The sequence below is a fragment of the Lithobates pipiens genome, unplaced genomic scaffold (genome assembly GCF_037356315.1).
Source record: "Lithobates pipiens isolate NorthernLeopardFrog02 unplaced genomic scaffold, aLitPip1_a1.2 Scaffold_23, whole genome shotgun sequence".
Taxonomy (NCBI): Eukaryota; Metazoa; Chordata; class Amphibia; order Anura; family Ranidae; genus Lithobates; species Lithobates pipiens.
Window position 1 is genome coordinate 221270214 of NW_027507785.1, and position 23646 is coordinate 221293859.

The 23646-nt window shown below is 42.8% G+C and overlaps 1 protein-coding gene across 1 annotated transcript in view; it reads right to left on the minus strand.

Annotated features, from left to right (window-relative positions):
* The window catches only part of DPYD (dihydropyrimidine dehydrogenase), a 2051548-nt gene that overhangs the window by 518916 nt on the left and 1508986 nt on the right, over positions 1–23646 (minus strand). The window contains exon 16 of the mRNA XM_077452870.1: positions 15144–15227. Coding sequence (XP_077308996.1) covers positions 15144–15227 — 84 coding nt within the window. The remainder of the gene's footprint in view (positions 1–15143; positions 15228–23646) is intronic.

Consider the following 23646-nt stretch of genomic DNA (forward strand, 5'->3'; position numbering starts at 1 on the left):
AAATGGCGGGTGCCCTGAAACTATAAAAAAATAACTAACCAACCAGCGTCACCTGTAACAGTTATATGGTGATCACTGGTGAAAGGGTTAACTAGGGGGCAATCAGGGGGCTTTATGCGGTAGTATATGGGGGTCCCTGGCGCTATAAAAAGTTGCGGCGAACCTAAATACCTACCTGCCTAACTAGCGTCACCTGTGACACCAATACAGCGATCAGAAAAATGATCGCTTATTAGGCTGGGTTCACACTGGAGCGATGCGGGAACGCCACGAATCCGCGGCGGGTTCCCGCATCGCATGCCTCCCGGCGGCAGTTCACACTGCCCTATGTGAACTGCTGGGAGTGTCAGTGAAATGTTAATGACACCCCCAGATCAGTTCGCATATCGCAGTGCGATCTGCAAACTCGGACCGCATGGTGTGAACACCCATGCGATCCGATTCTGCTGCGGACCAAAAAAAGGGTCCCGTGCGAATTTGCGGCGGGTGTGGCGCGAATTCAGCCATACTATCTGTATGGCTGAACTCGAATCGCACAGAGATCGGATGTGATTTGCACTGCAGTGCGGTGCGAATCACATTCGTTCTCATAAACCGCTGCAATGTGAACCCAGCCTTAGTGACACTGGCGACGGGGGGTGATCACGGGGTTAAACCTTTATTGGGGGGGTTAGGGGGGCACATTAGAACTAAAGGGGACTAACCCTAACTGCCCTAACAGTTATTACAGTCACAAATCACACCAATGCAAAAAAATATAAAAAAATAAATAAATAAATAAAATGCAATTGGTGTCACTGTGACTGGGGGGGGGGCGGGGTAATTGGGGGGGTGATCGGGGGGTAAAGGGGGGGTGTGAGTGTGCCTGGCATGTTCTACTGTACGTGTGGTGTGTTGGTGCAACTCACCGATCCTCTCTCCTCGGTGCCGGAACGAAAAATACCGACACGGAGGAGAGATTACATCACTTCCTCTCCTGTGTTTACATTACAGGAGAGGAAGTGATGTCACGGAGCATTTCTATTCGTCGGGAGCGATCGCGAGGGGGTGGCCATGAATGAATGGCCGCCTCCTCATCCCGGATCGCTCCCGAACGAATACCGAACGCTGCAGGCACCGGGGGGGCCCGATCGGGCCCCCCACCTGCGGGAAGGCAGGGACTTATATATACGCCCATATGCCTGCCCGTGCCATTCTGCCGACGTATATCGTCGTGCGGCGGTCGGCAAGTGGTTAATTAAGAGGAAGAAAGGTTGTGAGGACTGAACTTATTCTCTCTGGAGAAGAGACGCTTGAGAGGGTATATGATTTTAATTTACAAATGCCATACTGGTGACCGTACAATAGGTATAAAACTTTTCTTGCAGAAGGGAGTTTAGAGGTTTAACCATAAACTACATAGAGGGTTCTTTACTGTAAGAGCAGCAAGGATGTGGAATTCCCTTCCACAGGCAGTGGTCTCAGCGGGGGGCATCAATAGTTTCAAAAAGCTATTAGATAAGCACCTGATCAACCACAACATACAGGGATTTACAAGGTAATACTGATATATAATCACACACATAGGTTGGACTTGATGGACTTTTTGTCTTTTTTCAACCTCATCTACTATGTAACTATGTAACTATGTAACTATATATGAATCTATTATGAATGGGTTCCTAATCTTTGTCTCTCTTTCCTTGTTATCGCATGATGCTATAGAGCAGCTTAACTTATCTATCACCGAAGACAAAATTCTTAAGCTTAGCAAGACACTAGCTAACAATAAATCGCCTGGAGCGAAAGGCCTTTTGGCTGATTATTATAAGGTTTACCAAGATATTTTAGCGCCTCAGCCATCCAAATTGTTCAACCATGCTGCATCTTCTGCCTTTTTTTCCACCAGAGGTGCTTCAAGCAACCATTGTGACATTACCTAAACCAGGGAAGATGGTCCCCAGAACTTCCATCCAATCACTTTTCTGAATACAGACCTAAAAATTTATGCCAAACTCTTTGCAAATAATATTGCCAAATTTATGCCATCCCTTGTTAACTCTGACCAGGTAGACTTTGTCAAAGACAGGCAGGCACCAGATGGTACCCATAGCATGTTTAATCTTCTGGGATTTTATGAATGAAAAACATTTAACAGGGTTCATTGGGGCTACCTGCAGGCGGTGTTACATAAATTCAGTTTCCAAGGGTTTGTGCTCTCTGCAATTTTGGCCCTATATACTACCTACCTCCTTGGGTAGTATACTGTGTCGGGGATAATTGGTACAATAGTTTTGATTTTTTTTTCTGTTAAATAATATACTCTATTTCTGATTTCTTGAATATAAACTTCCCAGTGCCAACCTGTGAAACTCTGGCCTCTCTGGCCTAGTGAAAATTGCATACATAACTTGCACGAAGTCGGTCAATTTTTTTCTGTGACATAATATAATCTAATCTAATTTGGATGTCTTGAGTATAAACCTGCCTACTGCCATACTGTACTGCCATACTGTAGGCTGCTTATATAGTGTGCAAGAACTTAGTACTTAATTTTTAGATTTTTTGGTGAAAAATGATTACATACTGTGTGTATGGAGTCAGTACAATATATCTGCTATTTTTGTGTGAAATAGTAATTTTCATTTTGATTAATTGAATGTAAACCTGCCCGGTGTCACCTTGTTTAACTATTACCCAGTAAAAGCTTCTTGCAAAATGCGCATGAAATCAATACAATATTCTGCCTTTTTTCGGTTAAACAATACACTCTCATTTAGATTTTCCATTTATAAATCTGTCTGGTGTTACCCTGTGAAACTGCAGTCTACTAAAAATGATTACCGTATTTGCCGGCGTATAAGACGACTGGGCGTATAAGACGACCCCCTATTTTTCAAGTGAAAACATAGGTTTTGGACAATACTCGTGGTATAAGACTACCCCCCTTCTGAGGCAACACCATTTAAAAAAAACATTAGAACGATTAAAAAATACAAAGCAAGAATGCCAACTACTCATCCGCCTTGCTGTGTTATGTCATAAAGTAAATCAAACAATAATAGCACAAACAGATCTATTGAATGCCACAACACTGGAAAGTAGAATTTTTCACTAACCAAACCTATACCACTTTTGGGTTACATTCTATGGGAATTGTCTACCAAAATGCATTTAATAACCCCCCCTGTCATATGTCCCAGATTTACCTGTCCCTCTTGGGTGCCTGGGACCTCAAAGGCAAACAGCAGGATGTATAGTAGTAGGAGATCAGTGAATGGATTTACCCAGGGAAGTATGGTGAGCGGTGTATTATTTTAATGAATACAACTCCTGCTTGGATTGGCAGAGGCTGTAGCATCGTCAGCCCTTGTCTCTCTCTCTCTCTTAATAGAATACATCGCTCGCTGGGATTGGCTCAACGGCGTATACTGTTTGTAGCTGCAGCCACATACAGTATTAGCAGACATTTGGGGGCTGACATCCATCGGGCAGCATTGTATACCTGTATACCCGGTGTATAAGACGACCCCCGATTTTTGGGCATTTTTTTTAAGTGTAAAAGGTAGTCTTATACGCCAGCAAATACAGTACATAGTGTGTGTTCAGTTAGTACTCTTTTCTCCTTTTATCTGTTAAATACATTCTAGTTTTAGATTATAAACCTGGATGGTCTTTCAATGTGAAAATGCGGCCTATTAAAAGTGTTTACATATTGTTAATGGAGTTCATAAAGTATATTCTTCTTGTGAAATATTATACTGTAATGGTACATTCTAATAATAAAGCTTACATAATGCATCAACTCCTTCATTTTCTGGTGTTTTTTGATGAAAAAAAGTATTCTAATTTTGAATTCTTAGTTGAAACCTTCTTAGTCTCTCTGTGGGCTGCTAAAGATGCTTATGTCACTGTTGCTTACCCTCTACAGTGGGGCCTCACTGTCCCATGGCCACAGGCACTTTTATCTGAAGTGCTGCAGCCACATCACATTATGCATTGGTATGCCAGATCATACATTTAAACTGGATTGGGATAATCTGCTACCTTTTGGGTAAATATGCTCCTCTGAGCTACTAAAACCAGTATATACCTCAACATTTTCAGCCTTAGCCAAAGGCAGTATAAATCTTAGCATTACAACCCAAGTCTCTGCTGCATGAACAGTCCCTGTTGCACTGCCATTGCACCCACAGACTCCACTGCTCCTCTACTGTGCCAATAGTTCTGACTGTACCCACAGCCTTTCCTTTTTCACAGCTGCATTCTATATACAGCCTGTGTTGCATCCCCATTGCTTCCATATCCTCTACTTCTGCATTTGCACTTCCTCTGTGTGCCATTTCTGCATCCCCAGTCTATGTGTCACCCACTGCATCCACAGGCTCACCCTCTGCTGCACCCTCAGCCTCTGCTGCATTTTACAGTCTGAACCTCCATGGCATAACATCTCTGTACCCCCAATCTATGTGATATTCACAGTCAAAACTTCTCTTTGCATCCAAAATCCCCATTTCACTGCACCTCCATTGCAAGTCTATGTCTATGTGGCACCCCCCTATGTGAATAAGTGTTACATAATACTTTTACCCTTTGTGGGGTAGGGTATACAATAAATAAAGAGAGACTGTTTTTTACAGTCCAAAAATAAAAAAAGTCTTACAATGTACATCCACTGTCAATCACGTCATCCAGCAATGTAGTTCCATACACACACATCTGGTCCTCTAACTTCAATCCCACTGAATGACAGGTCTGTTTGTTGACAGTTGATATAAACAAAGGGATGGGGTCTCCTAAATCATGTAATTGACCATATATGGACATAACCATATGTGGACACCTATTTTTAAACCCACTCATTCCGAGACCACAATCGATACTCCTTCTGGCTGCTATCAAGTTCATGCTCATGCACAACTATTTCATCAACCTAGAAACCTTCTATCTTCAGGTGAGAGGAACAGTTATTTGCCCCAAGTTACACCCACCTTTACATGGGAATCTCAAGAATTCATACTGCAAGCACATTTTCCTATATTAAAGATATATTGATTAAATCACTCTTATCTGGCATGGAGATCCAGAAAGTATCCCGTTACATTGAACAACTGAATCAGAATGATTGGGGCCTCCCATTTACCAACCTCTAACCTTTCAATTATCCCAAAATCCCCCCCATTGGCAGTACTACAACCTTCTTCAAAACAGTGACAGCAACAGCTACCTCAAATTCAACAGCTGCTGCCACAGACCCTGGCTCAGAATCATCTTGTTTAACAAATGCAAAAGACTCAGATGCACTGAACCACAGAACCAGCCTTCATCACACAATCACAAATTTTAAAATCCATATTTAAAGACAAGAAATTGCCTCATCAATTTATCAAGCCGTTTTTTTTTTAACATGCCAATACCATTCCACAAAAGCAATGCCTCCAGCCATCGAGCACTCCAAAATCACCCAATACATAACCAACCATACTTCAGTCCATACACTGGCACATCCTCCAATTGGATCCACTTCTCAAACCTGATTAATCGTCAAAAGTGAGAATGACATTTAAAAGAGCGCAAACCATCAGAAACCACCAGGCTTCCAGTAGACTTCCATCCATGCAGCAAGACTCCTCCACAGTGATCAATGCAAGTTGTTTCAGATGTAACAACTTGACATTCCTCTCCTGCAAAAATGTGATGATACCAATAAATAATTCTACTCAACCAGCACACCAATCACATAGCCCATCATATCCCACCTTGACTGCACCTCTCAGTTTGTGATATACCTGCTCACCTGTCCATTCAACTTACAGCACATCGGTGGGACTAGTCAGATTTTCTGCCAGAGATTTGACAAGCACAGATTCAACATCAAAAATGCCTTCCCAGACCATGGCATTTCACATCACTTTTTCTTTCACATGACTGGAATCCGGATCTTGTAAGAACACTGATCATCGAACAGATCCAGCAGCCGTTACAGATTCACTAGATTGTGCCAAAGAGAATTATTTTGGATCTACAGACTGAGCACACGGTTAGCATATGGTCTTAACAAAAGCACTGAATCCTGCTGAGTGGACGCAGGTGCCTGCAGCTTAAGATCCTTGTTCTATTGCCTCAGCTATACTACTATACTACAACCAGCAAAAGTAGCCCCTTTGTTTTACCATCATATTTTTTAACCATGAATTCCCATACTGGTTCATGCCTCATGTCAGGCCTCTCATCAGCCACTAAGTAACCCCAACACTAAATCTGCACAGCAAGGTGTCAATCTTCTGATCTGCCATTCTCTCCATCCCCATCCCCACATCTGGCCACATTTGTGTCATACTCCCTGCCTTTTCAGATTCTGGTGCCAACATCAGTTCTCTGTCAAACTCTTCTGCATCAACTTTTTTCATCTCTGCTCAACCATGTTTCTCCTCCTATCTACCTTCCCCACGTCACAGGTCTCACTGCACTTGACCTCCTCTTTTCTCCCCATTTCCTTTTCCATGCAACAGACTATCGAAACAACACTAAACCCAAGCACTTTTATTTCATTAGTAAATGACATTAAAACAGTGTTAGGGAAAATAAGAACGCGATCAATCTCTTGGACAGGCAGAATTAATCTTTTAAAAATGGTGGTCTTACCTAAAATCACCTATAAACTCCAAATGCTTCCAATTAATATTCCAAACAGTTTTTTAAAAATAATAAAAACACTTTTTTTAAATTTATTTGGCAAAATAAAAAATTGAGGATAAATTATAATATATTAACTAGGAAAAAAAAAATGGTGGAATGGCTTTGCCAGATATTTATAGATATTACAGCACAATCACGTTGGCAAGAATGGTGGAATGGGCAAATGTTCACACGGAAAAAAAGTGGGTAAAAATGGAAGAGTCACTAACAGGCACACAACTAAAAAAAAAAAAAAAATTCTGGATCCCGCCAAAATTTAGATTTAGAATGGGCACGAATAAGGCATACGAAATCACGATAATAACACTAAAAATATGGGATGCACTACACCGGAGAAATAAATGGGTATACAATTCCCCATTAATTCCACTAGAGGGCACAGATTTTTTCACTCCTGGAAATGGCACTCAATTAGGTAAACAAATGGAAAATATACAATTAAAAGATATAATTTCACGTGGTAGTTTGATGTTAAAACAAGATATAAGGGAGAAGTATAGATGGAAAAATTTAAAGGAATGGGAGTATGTACAGATTCAACATTTTGTTGGTTCAATTCCAAAACCCATAAGAGATGAGAACTCTCTAACACCCATAGAAAAATTATGTAATTCTAAAGAAAAAGTAAAACACTGTATGTCAAGAGTGTATGAATGTCTATCGGAAATTGAGACACAATTATAGCATACCAGCAATAGGAAAATGGGAAGCGGACTTGGGTATTAAACTGGAGGAGAGGCAGATGATGGCGTCAGTATATAGGCAGGTGTCCGACACAACGTCTAGAGAGGTTAACTATAAGTGCATGATGAGATGGCAGTTAACTCCCGTTAGATTGCACAGAATAGATCCATTGAGATCTAAGTACTGTTGGAGGGAGTGTAAATCTCCAGGAACCGCACTGCATATTTGGTGGGAATGTCCAGAAATAAAGCTTTATTGGCAGGAGATTTTAGCCTATATAGAAATAATAACCGGAGAAAAAATTCCATGCTGCCCGCTGAAATGTTTGTTCTATGGAGTAGAGGATATAAGTGGTAATTCACAAATGGAAAATAATAAAGGAAAAAATAAAAAAATGAATACGTTGGTACTTCTTTTGCTAAATGCAGCAAAAGCCTTGATACCGGTAAATCGGACACAAGTTAAAATACCCACCATTAAAGAGTGGGTGTTGAGAATTGAATATATTAATAACATGGAATATTTGGTTAAAATGGAGAATAACCAAATGAACAAATATTGGGCAGTATGGAAAAAATTGAGAATTTTCAAAAGGACAGAAACCTACATCCAGGTACTAACGGAATAAACTGAGGAGGAAGGGCCAACAAATATGGGGGGAGGGTGGGCGGGGGGCTAGGATATACTTTTGGGAAAGCGGCGGGGAGGGAAGTTAGGAAGTATAAGGAAAGTAAGTAGGTAAGACAAAGGGTCATTGACTGTAATATTAGGGGCATTTGTTTTGTTTGCGTGTTTTTTGATATATTGTACTGGAGGATTGTTCTGTACTTGTAACACATTTTGTCCTTTTTATTATTGCCCTCCAGCTTGTTTTTCTCTTTTTTTTAAACTGAAAAATCAAATAAACCCAAGCACAACCTCCTGGCCCTGTCACCAGACAATTTATTCTTTTAATTCCTTCTTTAAGATTTTTATGTTACACAGCAGCTGTCCCCAGCTCCATTCCCCACCAACAACTATAGTACCTGTGTCCTGAGTCATCTGCTACCTGTTCATTCATTCTACCCATTAAACCATGGCAACCTCTCCCTCCCTTCAGACACTGCATCCCTATCTACACCCACCTCCATCTAGTCCACAGCCTCATCCCTCTCTTCTAGCCCCCCCCATATAAAGTCCATCTGAATCACAGCTATACAAAGTCCAGCTGTTGGCAGGTACAGCCATGTACTTCTGACATGCACAGCACAACGCTGTAGCAATATCAAGAAAGAAGATATGTTAACTAATTCAGATCTGTGCTATAGCTTAATGACGGACACAGCGTGGACCTGCTTTGCCGAGCTGCCTGCGTGCCCACTGCAGGTGGGTCTATGAGACTTGATGGATCACAGATAAGAGTATTAATCCCGACCCCTTGCCACGTGACCAGCTGTCAGTCAATGACAGCTTATCATGTGATGTCAACAGAGCTGGTAATCGGCTATTTTTTCTCCTTACACTGACAGCATGAGGAGAAAAATCAATGCCCACAATCAGTGCCTCAACAGCGCTGCACATCAGTGCCACCTATCAGTGCCACCCATCAGTGCCATCTATCAGTGGTACCTGTCAGTGCCCATCAGTGCCACCCATCAGTGTCACCTATCAGTGCCACCCATCAGGGCCCATCAGTGCCATCTTATCAGTGGCTATCAGTGCCGCCTTATCTGTGCCCATCAGTACCGCCTTATCCGACCCCATCAGTGCTGCCTTATCTGTGCATATCAGTGCCACTTTAACTGTGCCTATCAGTGCCCATCAGTGCACCCTATCAGTGCCCACCAGTGCTACCTCATCAGCGCATATCAATGAAGGAGGAAAATTACCTGTTTGCAAAATTTCATAACAAACTATGAAACATGATTTTGTTTTCAAAATTTTCCATCTTTTTTTTGTTTGTTTAGCAAAAAATAAAAATCCCAGCTGTGATTAAATACCACCAAAAGAAAGCTCTATATGTGGGAAAAAAAATGTATAAAAAATGTAATTTGGGTACAGTGTTGTATGACTGCGCAATGGTCATTCAAAGTGCATCAGCACTGAAAGTTGGTCTGGGTAGCAGAGGGGTTTACGTGCCCAGTAAGCAAGTAGTTAAGCCACACATCATGTAGTCCTATGTGGAGAGGTGAATGGCAGCCTTAGCCTGGGTCCTGACCAGGCCACGGCAAAATATATGCCCCTCTGAGATTAATTACGGAGAATGTGATTAGCAGATAAGTTTGATCAGACTCTACAGACCAGAGTCACACTTTTGAATGATAGCCTCTCTCTGGCAAATTTTCATCTTTACTCCTGGGCCATCCGAAGCCACAAATCCCCACCAATAGCACACTTAAGTCCCCAGCCACCATTTTCCACATATACCATCCTTCCCAACTTATGTCGCTATGGTCTCTACTCTCCCAGATGCAAGCATCTCTACATCACTGTCTTCACTCCTTATCATCCACACCTCTAAATTTCCCAATTCCACCACAATTCTTTTCCACATATATATCTCCCAATCATATAATCATTTGCACAGGTACAGTCTCCCTATCCCACCACTCCCCCCCCCCCCCAAATTCCACCATTCCCCTTCCCCCAACTCTACTTTTTGCATGGGACCACCCTAAAATTCATACTGGATCTAAAAGTCTTGCCATGAATTGGGGGAACCCCATGCCATTTTCTTATTTGAGGAGCCCTCAAACATCTATATGAGATACTCATCTAGGATAAGAGTCTATTATACAGTAGATGAATGAAATCTCCAGTCACTTTATTTACAAACAGTATGAAGCAGCTGAGAGCTGTCATTTTGCCAGCAATTTAAGTACACTTCTCAAGGTGACAGGCCATGCACCCTAATGGAGAAGCTATCTTTCTGCAATTTTACAGGTTTAAATCTACTTGATTAGGGCATATGGAGAAAAGACTACACATGGCAAGTGTCACGTGACTCTCCAGCTCCGAGAGGATGAGTAGGCCACCGGCTCCATGTTGCCTGGCAATATAAGGTTACAGACTTTATGATATGGTATGAAGAGGATGGAGACTGCCAGGGGAAGTCTGTTGTGCTTAATTTAATTTAAAGTACTAGTATATATATATATATTAGAAGGTATTTAAAGATAACACATTACAAAGGAGGAAGAGATCATAGAACTAATCCAAATAAGCATTTTTTAATTTTAAGTTTAAAAAAAGAATTCCCCTGTGTTTTATTTCAAAGTATTACAAGCATTAAAGTGTAAATGCAAATATATTTAGGCAACATATATTTAATTTTTTATGTATTTTATTTACTATATATTACTAAATATTATGTACCTTTTTAGATTTTTTCCTACCTTTGTTCATATTAATATAATTAGGTGGACTGTTTCACGTTTTCATTTTCTTTTCCTAGGCTAGAGCTGACACTAGCACTAGGGTAGAGTTTTTTAAATATAACACATACTATTAAATGTTGTTTCTGATAAACAATGATGGCCATAGGCATTATCAAAGTTGTATAAGCATTTTAGTGTATCATTCCTAAAACACAACTATAATGAGGCAGTAACCAGAGTGCAGGTCATCTTTCTTACATAGTTAAAGCCCAACTGTAGTTTTGTTTTTATTAGTGGGGGCAAAGGGTTTGTCGGTTTGTTCGGTTTTTATTATTAATGTCGGCATCTCTGTTGGGAATACTCGCTGTCTTCAGAACAAGAAGTGATGGGAAATCTCTTCAACTAAGACAGATGAAAACACGTACAAATTTGTACTAAGGTAATGATTTGTCCTATGATATTTTCATTGTTATGTTTGTCTTCCTGTCCCAGTGACATCTGCATTGCCTGTTTTAATGTTAAGGTCACATAATTACAAGTGATTGAAAATCTCACCAATGTGGTAACAAGAAAAAAAAAATGGCAGAAAGCCAAAGCCAAAAATGATGCTACCCAAAACTGTAAAAAAAAATGGTTGAAGTGGGGCTTTACTAAATAACTCCTCTGAGTAAATTTGCTTGCCATGAGCATGTGATTTGCCCACCAATTTATTCTTTTCTGAGTAAAAGATTTTACTTCAGACTACTTCTTAAATAAATAAATGCATTTTTTATAGTTAGGCTTCAACAGGGAGATGTTGACCCTCCCCTTTCCAGTCCCCCTTGAAGTTCCCTTTAAAAAATGAATATGCATGGTGGATTAAGGAGGGGAGTATAGCAGCTGGAGCTATTTTCATTTTCCCCTTGGGGGGAGGGGGGGGTGTCCAGGCTGGAGGTGGGGTTTTGAAATTGAGGAATGTAAAATTGGTTTGGAAACTGTTTGTTTTTATATGTTTTCTTTGTAAAATGTGATATCTTCTCTAGGGAAAGTATTCAGAAAATGGGCCTGGATTGGATTTTCATACTCACACAGAAAATCTGTCCTTCTACATGTGGTTCTACTATGTAGTCTTTTCTAGTTTGCTACAGCCTTCTTTGTTACAGGAGTATTAAGTATAGGTGTCACCAAATTTTACCTGTTTGTTGACATAGCACCTACATGGCCAATCCCTGGCCAGTATTTTATTCAACCATACTAATCATTTATACTCATTCCAACACCCATAGCATGGGGAATCTGTTTATTTCCTAGCTCTAGGTTTGTATGTTCTAATCTGTGTTTCCTATGCTCCTCTATTCCTTTTTCTCAGAATACTGACCTAAGCTTGCATCTGACCTTTTAAGGGATTGCCCCCTCTCCAACTTGTAGATAACACAGAGGGTCCACTGTGTAGTTTATCCATGTCATTTATGCATAGTACATATGCCAGAACCCTTACTAATATTTCTGTGCTAATTAAATATGTATAAAAAGTATTATATGCTTAAAATTCTTAACACAGCCAAAGGAATCCTGCTTTAGAGAATTCAAAACACTATTTGCTCAAAGCACAATTTAGCACAGAATCACAGTGACCTCACGCATTTGGTACAATATTTTGCCTAAGAGATCTGAAATCAATGACTAGCTCAAATAAAAAATAAATAAAAAATACTTCAAATTTAGCTAATTCTTCTTTGTTGGTTTAAAAACTATTTTCTATAATACCATATGCCATCAAAAACAGTCAAATTGCAGTACTGAATAAGAAATAAATACTGTTTTGCTACTTTCATTCGTAAATGTTAAATATTTAAAAAGTGCAAGCCTAGAGAGTTTGATTTTGACATATTTTCGAACAGTAAAGCTAATAAACTGAGATAATTAAGAGCTATTAGAATAGAAATATGTTTTGCTATGCATTTTGCATAGGATGCAGAATCCTGTTAAGGCTACACTGAGCTATCGTCTTTAGTTGCACTCAGTGAGCAGCATAGCGAACACAAGATATGAATTTACAAACAGGATTTGATCACTAATTGAAAAATCAACCTTGCCAGCGTGTTGTTTTCTTGGTGCCACAATCATGACAAAGTTAGGTTTTCAGCAAACTGCATTATGGGCATGAGGATGGAGTTGAAAATCATTGTAAACATACATTTATTTCCTATAATCATCAGCTCAATTTAGTGGCCATAATGCATGTTTTCCTGAGTTACTCTATTGTATTAATTGTTATTAATTAATAAGATTTGGCCTGGATAGAAAATAGCCTAGTGACATTTGATTCTATCCTGATTTGCACCGGCACGTACATGTAATTCTGCATTCAAAGCCCTGGTAATTTTTGCTTATAGCCAAACTCCAGCTTTCATTTAACTTTAAATAGTTCATTTGGACCAAGCTGCTCCAAAAAATGATTTCCTTCACTAGTAAATGCCACTGTTATAAGCTCTACATAAGCTTTATGTAACTTTAGCAGCGGTTTTAATTTTATTCTGATTCTCAAGCATCCTGTATTCAAAAATACAAGCAGTGGTGTGAATGGCTGATCAGCGCTCAGCCCAACTCAATTTTATTCTGAGAATCTGACAGAGGTGGAGAGAAGAAGATGACATCCCTCAGCCCAACCTGATTTTGTTCTGAGAATGGCACAGGATGTCCCTGCACCCCTGCTAGAACACCACGCTATATACCGTATGCAGATGCTGTTACCTACAGTTTATACAGTGCAACAGACATGGCAGATTAAAGGAAATAGTGAAGGAAATAGTTTGCTTGAACTAGCTTAGTCTAAACAAAGTATTTCATGTTAAGTGAAAGCTGGAGTTCAGCTTTTAACATCTTTTACTGGTGAACATTTTAAGTTACATCAAGGGAATACTTTAGCAGTAATGTATCAACAGGAATACAATGATACTTGTGTACAAAAAAACATAACCTTTTGCCCCCGTAAAATCCTCCCATAAACCAAAGAGATATCAGAGTCCACCGTGCTCGAAAAGACATACTTATAATAAAAAGATATGATAAATGAGGGGTCCAAGAGTATGAGGGGTCATGTCATTAATTTCATTTATCACTGTGAACCACTGGCCTATAGTAGGCGGATCAGTATGTCTGCATTTTTGTGGAATGCAGACCTTGGCCACATTGAGCAAGTGAATCAGGAAGGTTCTCTTATATCTGCATTTGTAGAGTGAAATAATAAGTAGCAGAAACAGCTCTGGATGATAATTTATCAAAAAGCCTGTACATTTATGGATCAGTCACTCCCAGAAGGGATGCAACATGGGACACAACCAAAAAAACATACAAAAGGGTGCCATCAACCTGTTGGCAATCCCACCTGTGTAGGAGGGTGGGTGTCCTGTACCAGCATGTCAGTAATTTGTAGCCATCTTCTTGGTGTCTTATATATATATATATATATATATATATATATATATATATATATATATATAAATAAAAGAGTGGTAAGCAAAGAAGAGGATGTGGTCCCTTTCTTACCTCATAAATGTCCTGCCCAACTCCCATTGGGTGGGGACATGGCCCCTAGGCAGTGTAATTATCAGGGAGTAAGAAACAGACAATGCATGTAAAAGTGGGTTGGCGTCTTGGCAGTGTTGTTCAAATGGTTCCCAGAGGGGCTCTCCCTAATTACATAGATGTTATAAATTATCGTATTTGCATTGATCACCATAGGTTAATGGGGGGAATTTTATAAAATGTTTTTGAAGAGTCAGCAGTACTGTTCTTGAATTTGTATTGGCAGGTATACAGCAATGTCAGCTTATGTCTGTTGTTGCTTTGCCATGGATTGTTTGATTTTTAGTAAATACAATGTTTGTATTTGCTGCATTTGGTCTATTTTTATTCCTCTATGCAAGTCAATTAGGGTGCAGTGTATGTGTACGGAAAATATTTGCCACATCCATGACCATACCACCATCAGCACATAATAAAAGCATCTATAAAAATGTAAATTTTTCCTTAAAAGCACTTAAAAGCATGCTTTATGACTGCAGCTGACGTGCCTCTAAACCTGACGCCTTAAGGCTCTTAGTTTTTTTTTTCCACAAGTGCAAGCTGCTATACAAAGTGTATTTGTAAGGTATCACATATAGTACATATGGTAGAACATACATCTTTCCACTGTACAATCATATGACCATACCCCTGACATGGACCTAATGTTTTGCACACATTACCTGAACAAATTCAATGTTGTTTCATTTCTAACCAATCATCAATCCTTTCTCCAAGTAAATCATATGACCATACCCCTGACATGGACCTAATATTTTGCACACATTACCTGAACAAATACAATGTTGTTTCATTTCTAACCAATCATCAATCCTTTCTCTGAGTAAATTTCTTAGCAAGCTGAAGAAACATTCTCACCTGTCCACAAGCAAGTCCCATGCCTCTTTCCCCCATTCCATGGGGACAAGAAAGGTTTAATTCCAGGGCATCTGCTCCAGAAGACTAAAATGGAGAGAATAGAAAACAATTAGTTTCAGTGTTATAAGGAAAGGTCATGCAAATTAAATAAGCTGTAAGTGCTTAGATGCCAGGCTCTTGTTTTATGTGTGTCAATATTTATATTCTGTTGCTGTGCTGACATGCAGTAAAGACATGGGGTCCTCTACAAGAGTATTAACTTAATATGAGAGGGTACTGTTATGCCGCGTACACGCGTAGCGGACTATCCGACGGACTTAGTCTGGCGGACTTCCCGCCAGACTGTCCGTCGGACTTTCTGAACGAGCTACTTGCCCACACACGGCACTTTTTCAGCGGACTAATACGGCGTACTAAGTCCGCCGTACTATCCGCCCTACTTTTGAAATGAACGGACTCGCCCACACATGCGGAGGAGGAAAGCCCGCTCATTTCGAGCGCATCTCGAGGTAGGCGGGGCCCGTGAAGGAGACGGCGCAGGCCCCGCCACCTGGTATGGACTTAAAGGGGAACCCCAACGCCGAAAAAAAATCGGCGTGGGGGTCCCCCCAGGTCCACATCAGACCCTTGTCCGAGCACGTTACCTGGCCGGCCAGGAAAGGGGGGGACAAGCGAGCTCCCCCCCCTCCTGAGCCGTACCAGGCCACGTGCCCTCAACATGGGGTGTGCCTTGGGGAAGGGGGGGCCGCGCGGCCCCCCCACCCCAAAGCACCTTGTCCCCATGTTGATGAGGACAAGTGCCTCTTCCCGACAACCCTGGCCATTGGTTTTCGGGGTCTGCGGGCCGGGGGCTTATCGGAATCCGGCCCCCCACCCTATGTGAATGAGTATGGGGTACAATGTACCCCTACCCATTCACCTGTAAAATAAAGTACAAAAAAACCACAACACACAAGATAAAATAGTTTATTGCCCAGCTCCGGGGGTCTTCCGTCTTCGGGGGTCTTCTCGCTGGACTCCTCCGCTATCTTCTTCTAGCTCTTTTGCTAGCGGAGAAGCCCGGCTTTCTTCCTCCTCGCGGCCTCTTCTTCCGATTTCGGGGGTCTTGTCCCCCTCTACGGTTCTTCTGCCGGGCCACCGCGCCTTCTTCTAGCTCTTTTACAGGCGGTGGCCCGGTCTTCTGTCGCCGCCGCCGCCGCCTTCCATTCTTGTTCTTCTTCTTCTTCTTTTCCTGGAGATGTTGACTCGACGCTCTCTCCGGCCGCAATGCCAGGGGCGCGCCAGGGTCGGAAGAAGAGGCCATGGCGAGGAAGAAAGCTGGGCTCCTCCGCTAGCAAAAGAGCTAGAAGAAGATAGCGGAGGAGTCCCGCGAGAAGACCCCCGGAGCTGTGCAATAAACTATTTTATCTTGTGTGTTGTGTTTTTTTTGTACTTTATTTTACAGGTGAATGGGTAGGGGTACATTGTACCCCATACTCATTCACATAGGGGGGCCGGTATCCGGGGACCCCTTTATTAAAGGGGACTCCCGGATTCCGATAAGCCCCCCGCCCGCAGACCCCGACAACCAACGGCCAGGGTTGTCGGTAAGAGGCCCTTGTCCTCATCAACATGGAGACAAGGTGCTTTGGGGTGGGGGGCGTGTGGCCCCCCTTCCCCAAGGCACCCCCCATGTTGAGGGCACGTGGCCTGGTACGGCTCAGGAGGGGGGGCGCTCGCTCGTCCCCCCCTTTCCTGGCCGGCCGGGTAGCGTGCTCGGACAAGGGTCTGATGTGGACCTGGGGGGACCCCCACGCCGATTTTTTTCGGCGTTGGGGTTCCCCTTTAAGTCCATACCAGGTGGCGGGGCCTGCGATGTCTCCTTCGAGGGCCCCGTCTACCTGGAGACCCGCTCAAAATGAGCGGACTTTTCTCCGGGCGGGAAAAGTCCGCTCATTTTAAAAGTACGGCGGACTGGTATACACACGGCTGGATTGTCCGCCGAAATGCGAGTCCAGCGGGAAGATTGGAGTGCAAAACTACTTTCTAAGTTCGGCAGTACTTTCAGGTCAAAAAAGTATGCCGGAGGCTACACACGGGGGGATTGTCCGGCGGACTTCAGTCCGCCGGACTTTTCCACCCGCTTCTTTGATCATGTGTATGCGGCATAAGTGATCACTAGGAGTTTGACATATTATCACTTACAAATCAACTTCTACCAAATTTTTTTTTTTTGATTTATATCATTGTTTATGTTCACACTGAGATTTCCCTTTATTACTCATTTGGTCACCAGGAAAGAAAGTGAGGGGTATATTTCTAATGAGGATACAGAAGACAAATAAAAGCACTTTCTTAGTAGACTGAGAAAAGATTATTATTGTTCTCTGGGGTCCTGCTCAGGAGATTCCTATGGCCACACTGGAAATGAGAAGAATCACGCCCTTAAGGACACAGACAGCACAAATCTAAGCTAAATAAAGTATTGACAGTACATTAGCACTCGTTTTTAGAGTCCAAAGTAAAATTTCTTTAAAACCTTTAAATTCCATGAAGAGGGAGTTATCTCAACCCCTGAGATGCATTGAATGTTTAATCCCATGTCATATTATTAATCATTTAATAAGATGCATTGAATGTTTAATCCCATGTCATCTTATTAAATGATTAAAGCTGAACTCCAGGAATTCAGACATTTTGCTGGATTACTATGGTTTAAGGTCAATGAGGTGCAAGACTCCTCAAATACTAATCTCTGTTATTTATAACTAAAGTTTCACTGAGCGCTAGGGGTGCAGCTATCACTATACTCTGGCCATTCTAACAGAATAGACAATGTCTTTCCACACACAGCATCTCTACCGACCCCTTCACTCTGCTGTCCATTCTCTGGAGGCTTTGTATTTTGTGAATGGCTTCACATAATACAAAGGGCTCTGTTATTGGGTAGGCATAAGAGGGTGGGGGGTACAGCAGCTGCATGCGACTCTGTTGCTGCTTGAGCTTAGACCAAAAGTTCAAGCACTGTAGTGTGCGGAGTGCGGAGTGCCGAAGTATAGTAATAGCTGTACTCCTGGCGCTGCGAAAAAATGTCAACTGTTAATGAAAGCGATAACTCAAAAAGGTAGTATGCACCTTATAGACCTAACCCATAGAAATGCAACAGATTTTACAAACTGGACAAATTCCTGGAGTTAGACTTCAATCCTTCAACAAAATGACATGGGAAATAACATCCAACACCACTCAGGGGTTGACAGAACTAACTCTTCATCAGAGAATAAAAATATTTGCTCTTTGCTCATAAGAAGCAGCATGTCTGTCTAAGGTGGCTCATAATCTCATAATCAAAAAGTGGTTTATTGTTTGGTCTTCCTTAAATCTGTATTTGGTTATTCATTTACATGTAGGACAACTTTTTTTCAGTTTTAAATAAAGTGAGGAAGGGTTAAAACCAGTGTCAGATTTTACTGCTATTCAGGGCTCCATTAGACAATGGTTTTACCTACTTTGAAATTAGGGACATTTTTCAGCATTGACTGTAGGGGTTGTAGCCTTCCTCTGCTCTATTAAAACAGTTTTTAATTATTTCTTTGTTACCATTGAAGATTTATCCTTATTTTCTGTTTGGTGAAACCATTGTCCCCAAGTGAGGGAATAAGGGGAAATCTCTAACACAGCACTGAATAGCAGTAAAAACCCAACATGGGTTCTGACCCTTCCTCAAATTTCACCAATGATGGATAGCAAAACATTAACTGACATGTTTTCTAACCCTTCCCTATATTATCCAAAAACAGTTTGGCTATGTGTATTCTTTAAATAAAAACTATTATGCACTATTTAAATATAAAAAGTCCATATAGGAGCATCTTGTAGTTTTATATCAATTTGTCAAAGAGAATATCTGCCTACGTGCTTTTTTTTTTCATTTATAATTTAAAATAGGACTGTAAGCCAAAGGATAAATATAGTTAGTTTTAGTAGACAATAACGTTTTAATTTTGCTCTGCTAGTCAGCTAATATGGATGTGTGGGGGGGGGGGGGGGGGTGGGGACAGGCATGTTTTAACAATATCATGGTGCATGGAAGCTTTGCCCATCAGAACAGTTCAGCATCCACAGGACTCAGGGGCTGCTGCGAGTTTATGCAAACAGCTTTTTGTGAATGCATTTTACACCTGACTAAAGTTTTGGTAAAACTTTTTAAAGGTAACAATAATCTAAAGATAAATGTTAAATGTGTACCTTTTCCAGAGAAATGCAATAACATAACAATCAGTATTAAAACTATACATATTTGAGTTTTAGGGATGATTTTCCTGCTATACTGGTCCTGGGCATTGCATACAAAATTATAGATGATCTCACTTAGCATCATCTTGGGCTTTGTCTTCTGTTGAACAAGGTTTATGTCCATGCAGGCAACTGAGATAGGAAAGAATCTCTGCGGTCTGCCATCTTCAGTTTTTGTTATCCAATTTGGATACTAAACTCAAAGAGATTCACTTCACATAGAAGACTTTTTCCCAGGCCAGAGCTGGTTTAAGGAACAGATCATTATTGGATAAGGAGGTGTTATTTTAGTCCTACTTCGCTACTTAAAAGTCAGAAGTAAGCGGCCTTGCTGTGCATACATGCAATTTCAACAGTCAATGCAAATGCAAATAGACGCTGACATATAATGAAGTATAAATAATGAAACAGCGTCAATTTTGAGAAAAAAGATATACAGTAACCACATGTCTAATGTTAATTTGCGTATTGTTAAAGGAGAACTGATCTCTGGAAGCTGTGCCCATAAAAAAGCAAGCAGAAGGCAGAGGACTAGTTATTTTTATTGCCCATGGTCTTCCTGCATCCCGTTCCTGTTCCCCATTGGTAACTTGCCTTGTTCTGCCCTGTGTTTTTGTGTTGAGTTTAGCATCTTGGAATAAGCGGGGTTGTGCTTTCTCATGTCAGAGCCTCAAGCAAAGAGAGCAGCGAGCAGCACAGTAAATAAAGTCCTTAACTCACACTCCAAATGTCCTAGTCAGAGGTGTCAGTGCCTTAGATCGCACTTGCAGTTTGGGATTGGGGGTCGAAAGGGTAAATGCAACAGGTTAAAGAGCAGCCAAGGGATGACCTTGGGTTAGATCTGAACCCAGATGTTAGCAATCAGAAGGGGGCCAACTTCTCCACCATGTGGCAATGGAAGCAGAAACCCATCCCACCTGTTGGAGCTGTGTTTTTGATCTGCCTGATTTTATCTGCTTTTGTGAGTATGATTTTGTTGTGTTTATGATAAGTGGTTATGGTGGTAATGCACTAGGTGCTTGCGCCTTCTTGTGTGTGTTTTTTTTACAGTGTAATCAAAATTTTCCATTCTGAGGAGGGCTGCATTGAGGAAATCATTACGTGCCATAGTCAATTTGAGAAGTTCCTTGGACTGAGATCTGGATGGTTTTAAATTATATTGTTTAATATGGTCATGTGTCTATATCAGGTCAATGATGTCTAAAGCCGCGTACACACGTAGCCGTCTGTCTGACGTACTTAGGGCCGTCTATCCGACGTACTTAGTCTGGCGGACTTCCTGCCAGACTGTCCATCGGACTTTCCGAACGGGCTACTTGCCCACACACGGCACTTTTTCAGCGGACTAATACAGCGTACTAAGTCCGCCGTACTATCCGCCCTACTGAACGGACTCGTCCACGCACGCGGAGGAAAGTCCACTCATTTCGAGTGTGTCTCCAGGTAGGCGGGGCCCGCGAGGGAGATGCCGCTGGCCCCGCTACCTGGTATGGACTTAAAGGGGAACCCCAACGCAGAAAAAAATTGGCGTGAGGGTCCCCCCCAAGTCCACAACAGACCCTTGTCCAAGCACGCTACCCGGCCGGCCAGGAAAGGAGGGGCGAGCGAGCGCCCCCTCCTGAGCCGTACCAGGCCGCGTGCCCTCAACATGGGGGTGCCTTGGGGAAGGGGGGGCCACGCGGCCCCCCCACCCCAAAGCACCTTGTCCCCATGTTGATGAGGACAAGGGCCTCTTCCCGACAACCCTGGCCGTTGGTTGTCGGGGTCTGCGGGCGAGGGCTTATCGGAATCCGGGAGCCCCCTTTAATAAGGGGGCCCCCGGATACCGGCCCCCCACCCTATGTGAATGAGTATGGGGTACAATGTACCCCTACCCTTTCACCTGTAAAATAAAGTAAAAAAAAACACAACACACAAGATAAAATAGTTTATTGCACAGCTCCGGGGGTCTTCCGTCTTCGGGGGTCTTCTCGCCGGACTCCTCCGCTATCTTCTTGTAGCTCTTTTACTAGCGGAGGAGTCCGGCTTTCTTCCTCGCCGCCGCCCTCTTCTTCCGACTTCGGGGGTCTTGTCCCCCCTCTTCGGTTCTTCTGCCGGGCCACCGCGCCTTCTTATAGCTCTTTTACATGCGGGGGCCCGGTCTTCTGTCGCCGCTGTCACCGCCGCCGCCGCCGCCGCCTTCTGTTCTGTTCTTTTCTTCTTCTTCTTCTTCAGATGCTGCCTCATTGAGTCCTCCGCTCACAATGGCTCTGACCGGGCACGCGACAACTTATATAGGGACATCGCTGGATGATGTCCCCGCCTATTATGATGTCACAGTCCCAGCATCCTCTGGGACTGTTACACCATAATGGGCAGGGACATCATCCGGTGATGTCCCTATATAAGTCGCCGCGTGCCCGGTCAGAGCCATTGTGAGCAGGGGACTCGACGAGGCAACATCTGAAGAAGAAGAAGAAGAAGAAAAGAACAGAACAGAACAGAAGGCGGCGGCAGTGACAGCGGCGACAGAAGACCAGGCCACCGCCTGTAAAAGAGCTATAAGAAGGAGCGGTGGCCCGGCAGAAGAACCGAAGAGGGGGGACAAGACCCCCGAAGTCGGAAGAAGAGGGCGGCGGCGAGGAAGAAAGCCGGACTCCTCCGCTAGTAAAAGAGCTACAAGAAGATAGCGGAGGAGTCCGGCGAGAAGACCCCCGAAGACGGAAGACCCCCGGAGCTGTGCAATAAACTATTTTATCTTGTGTGTTGTGTTTTTTTTGTACTTTATTTTACAGGTGAATGGGTAGGGGTACATTGTACCCCATACTCATTCACATAGGGTGGGGGGCCGGTATCCGGGGCCCCCTTATTAAAGGGGGCACCCGGATTCCGATAAGCCCTAGCCCGCAGATCCCGACAACCCTGGCCGTTGGTTGTCGGGGTCTGCAGGCTAGGGCTTATCGGAATCCGGGTGCCCCCTTTAATAAGGGGGCCCCGGTTACCGGCCCCCCACCCTATGTGAATGAGTATGGGGTACAATGTACCCCTACCCATTCACCTGTAAAATAAAGTACAAAAAAAACCCTTGTCCTCATCAACATGGGGACAAGGTGCTTTGGGGTGGGGGGGCCGCGTGGTCCCCCCTTCCCCAAGGCACCCCCCATGTTGAGGGCACGTGGCCTGGTACGGCTCAGGAGGGGGGGGGGGCGCTCGCTCGCCCCTCCTTTCCTGGCCAGCCAGGTAGCGTGCTCGGACAAGGGTCTGTTGTGGACTTGGGGGGACCCCCACGCTGATTTTTTTTCGGCGTTGGGGTTCCCCTTTAAGCCCATACCAGGTGGCGGGGCCAGCGACATCTCCTTCACGGGCCCCGCCTACCTGGAGACCCGCTCGAAATGAGCGTACTTTTCTCCGGGCGGGAAAAGTCCGCTCATTTCAAAAGTATGGCAGACTGGCACACACATGGCAGGATTGTCCGCCGAAATGCGAGTCCGGCGGGAAGATTGGAGTGCAAAACTACTTTCTAAGTCCGCCGTACTTTCGGGTCAAAAAAGTATGCCAGAGGCTACACACGGGGGGATTGTCCGGCGGACTTGAGTTTGCCAGACTTTTCCACCCGCTTGTTTGATCGTGTGTACGCGGCAATAAGCATCCTTGCCCCTCTGTTTATGTCAGCTGCGGAGAAGGGAATCTACTACCTACAGTTCATTGGTCAAGCAATGAACACTAAATTCTGGGTCCAGAGCGAACCCAATCTCATCACTTTTAACCACAATTAAAATGTCTAAATTAGCCCTATAAAATAGAAGTTCTACTTTTTTTTAATTTTGGGTCCCTTTAATTGATAACTTACAACCTATGGGACCTTTACCAACACAATGCTTTCAGAGAAGTTAGTGCTATTTTGGAAATAGAGTAAGATTCTGAAATCTTGTGTGTTTATGTTATATCAGATGGAAGTGTTGCTTAGAGCAATTCTTCTTTAATAAAATGTACAAAATAGCACATGTGTTTACTAAACTGCATATAAAAAGATGTTATAGTTTAACATATCTCTTAATATGAATATTAGCATCCCTTTCATTAGCTTGTATCCATTAAAGAGGAAGTAAACTCATCAGGCATGCGCCGTAGACAGCGGTGCCTGTCTTTCGGCAAATATCTCCTAAACCGTGTAGGTTTAGGAGATATTTCTTGGACCTACAGGTAAGCCTTAATCTAGGTTTACCTGTAGGTCAAAGTGTGTTGTAAG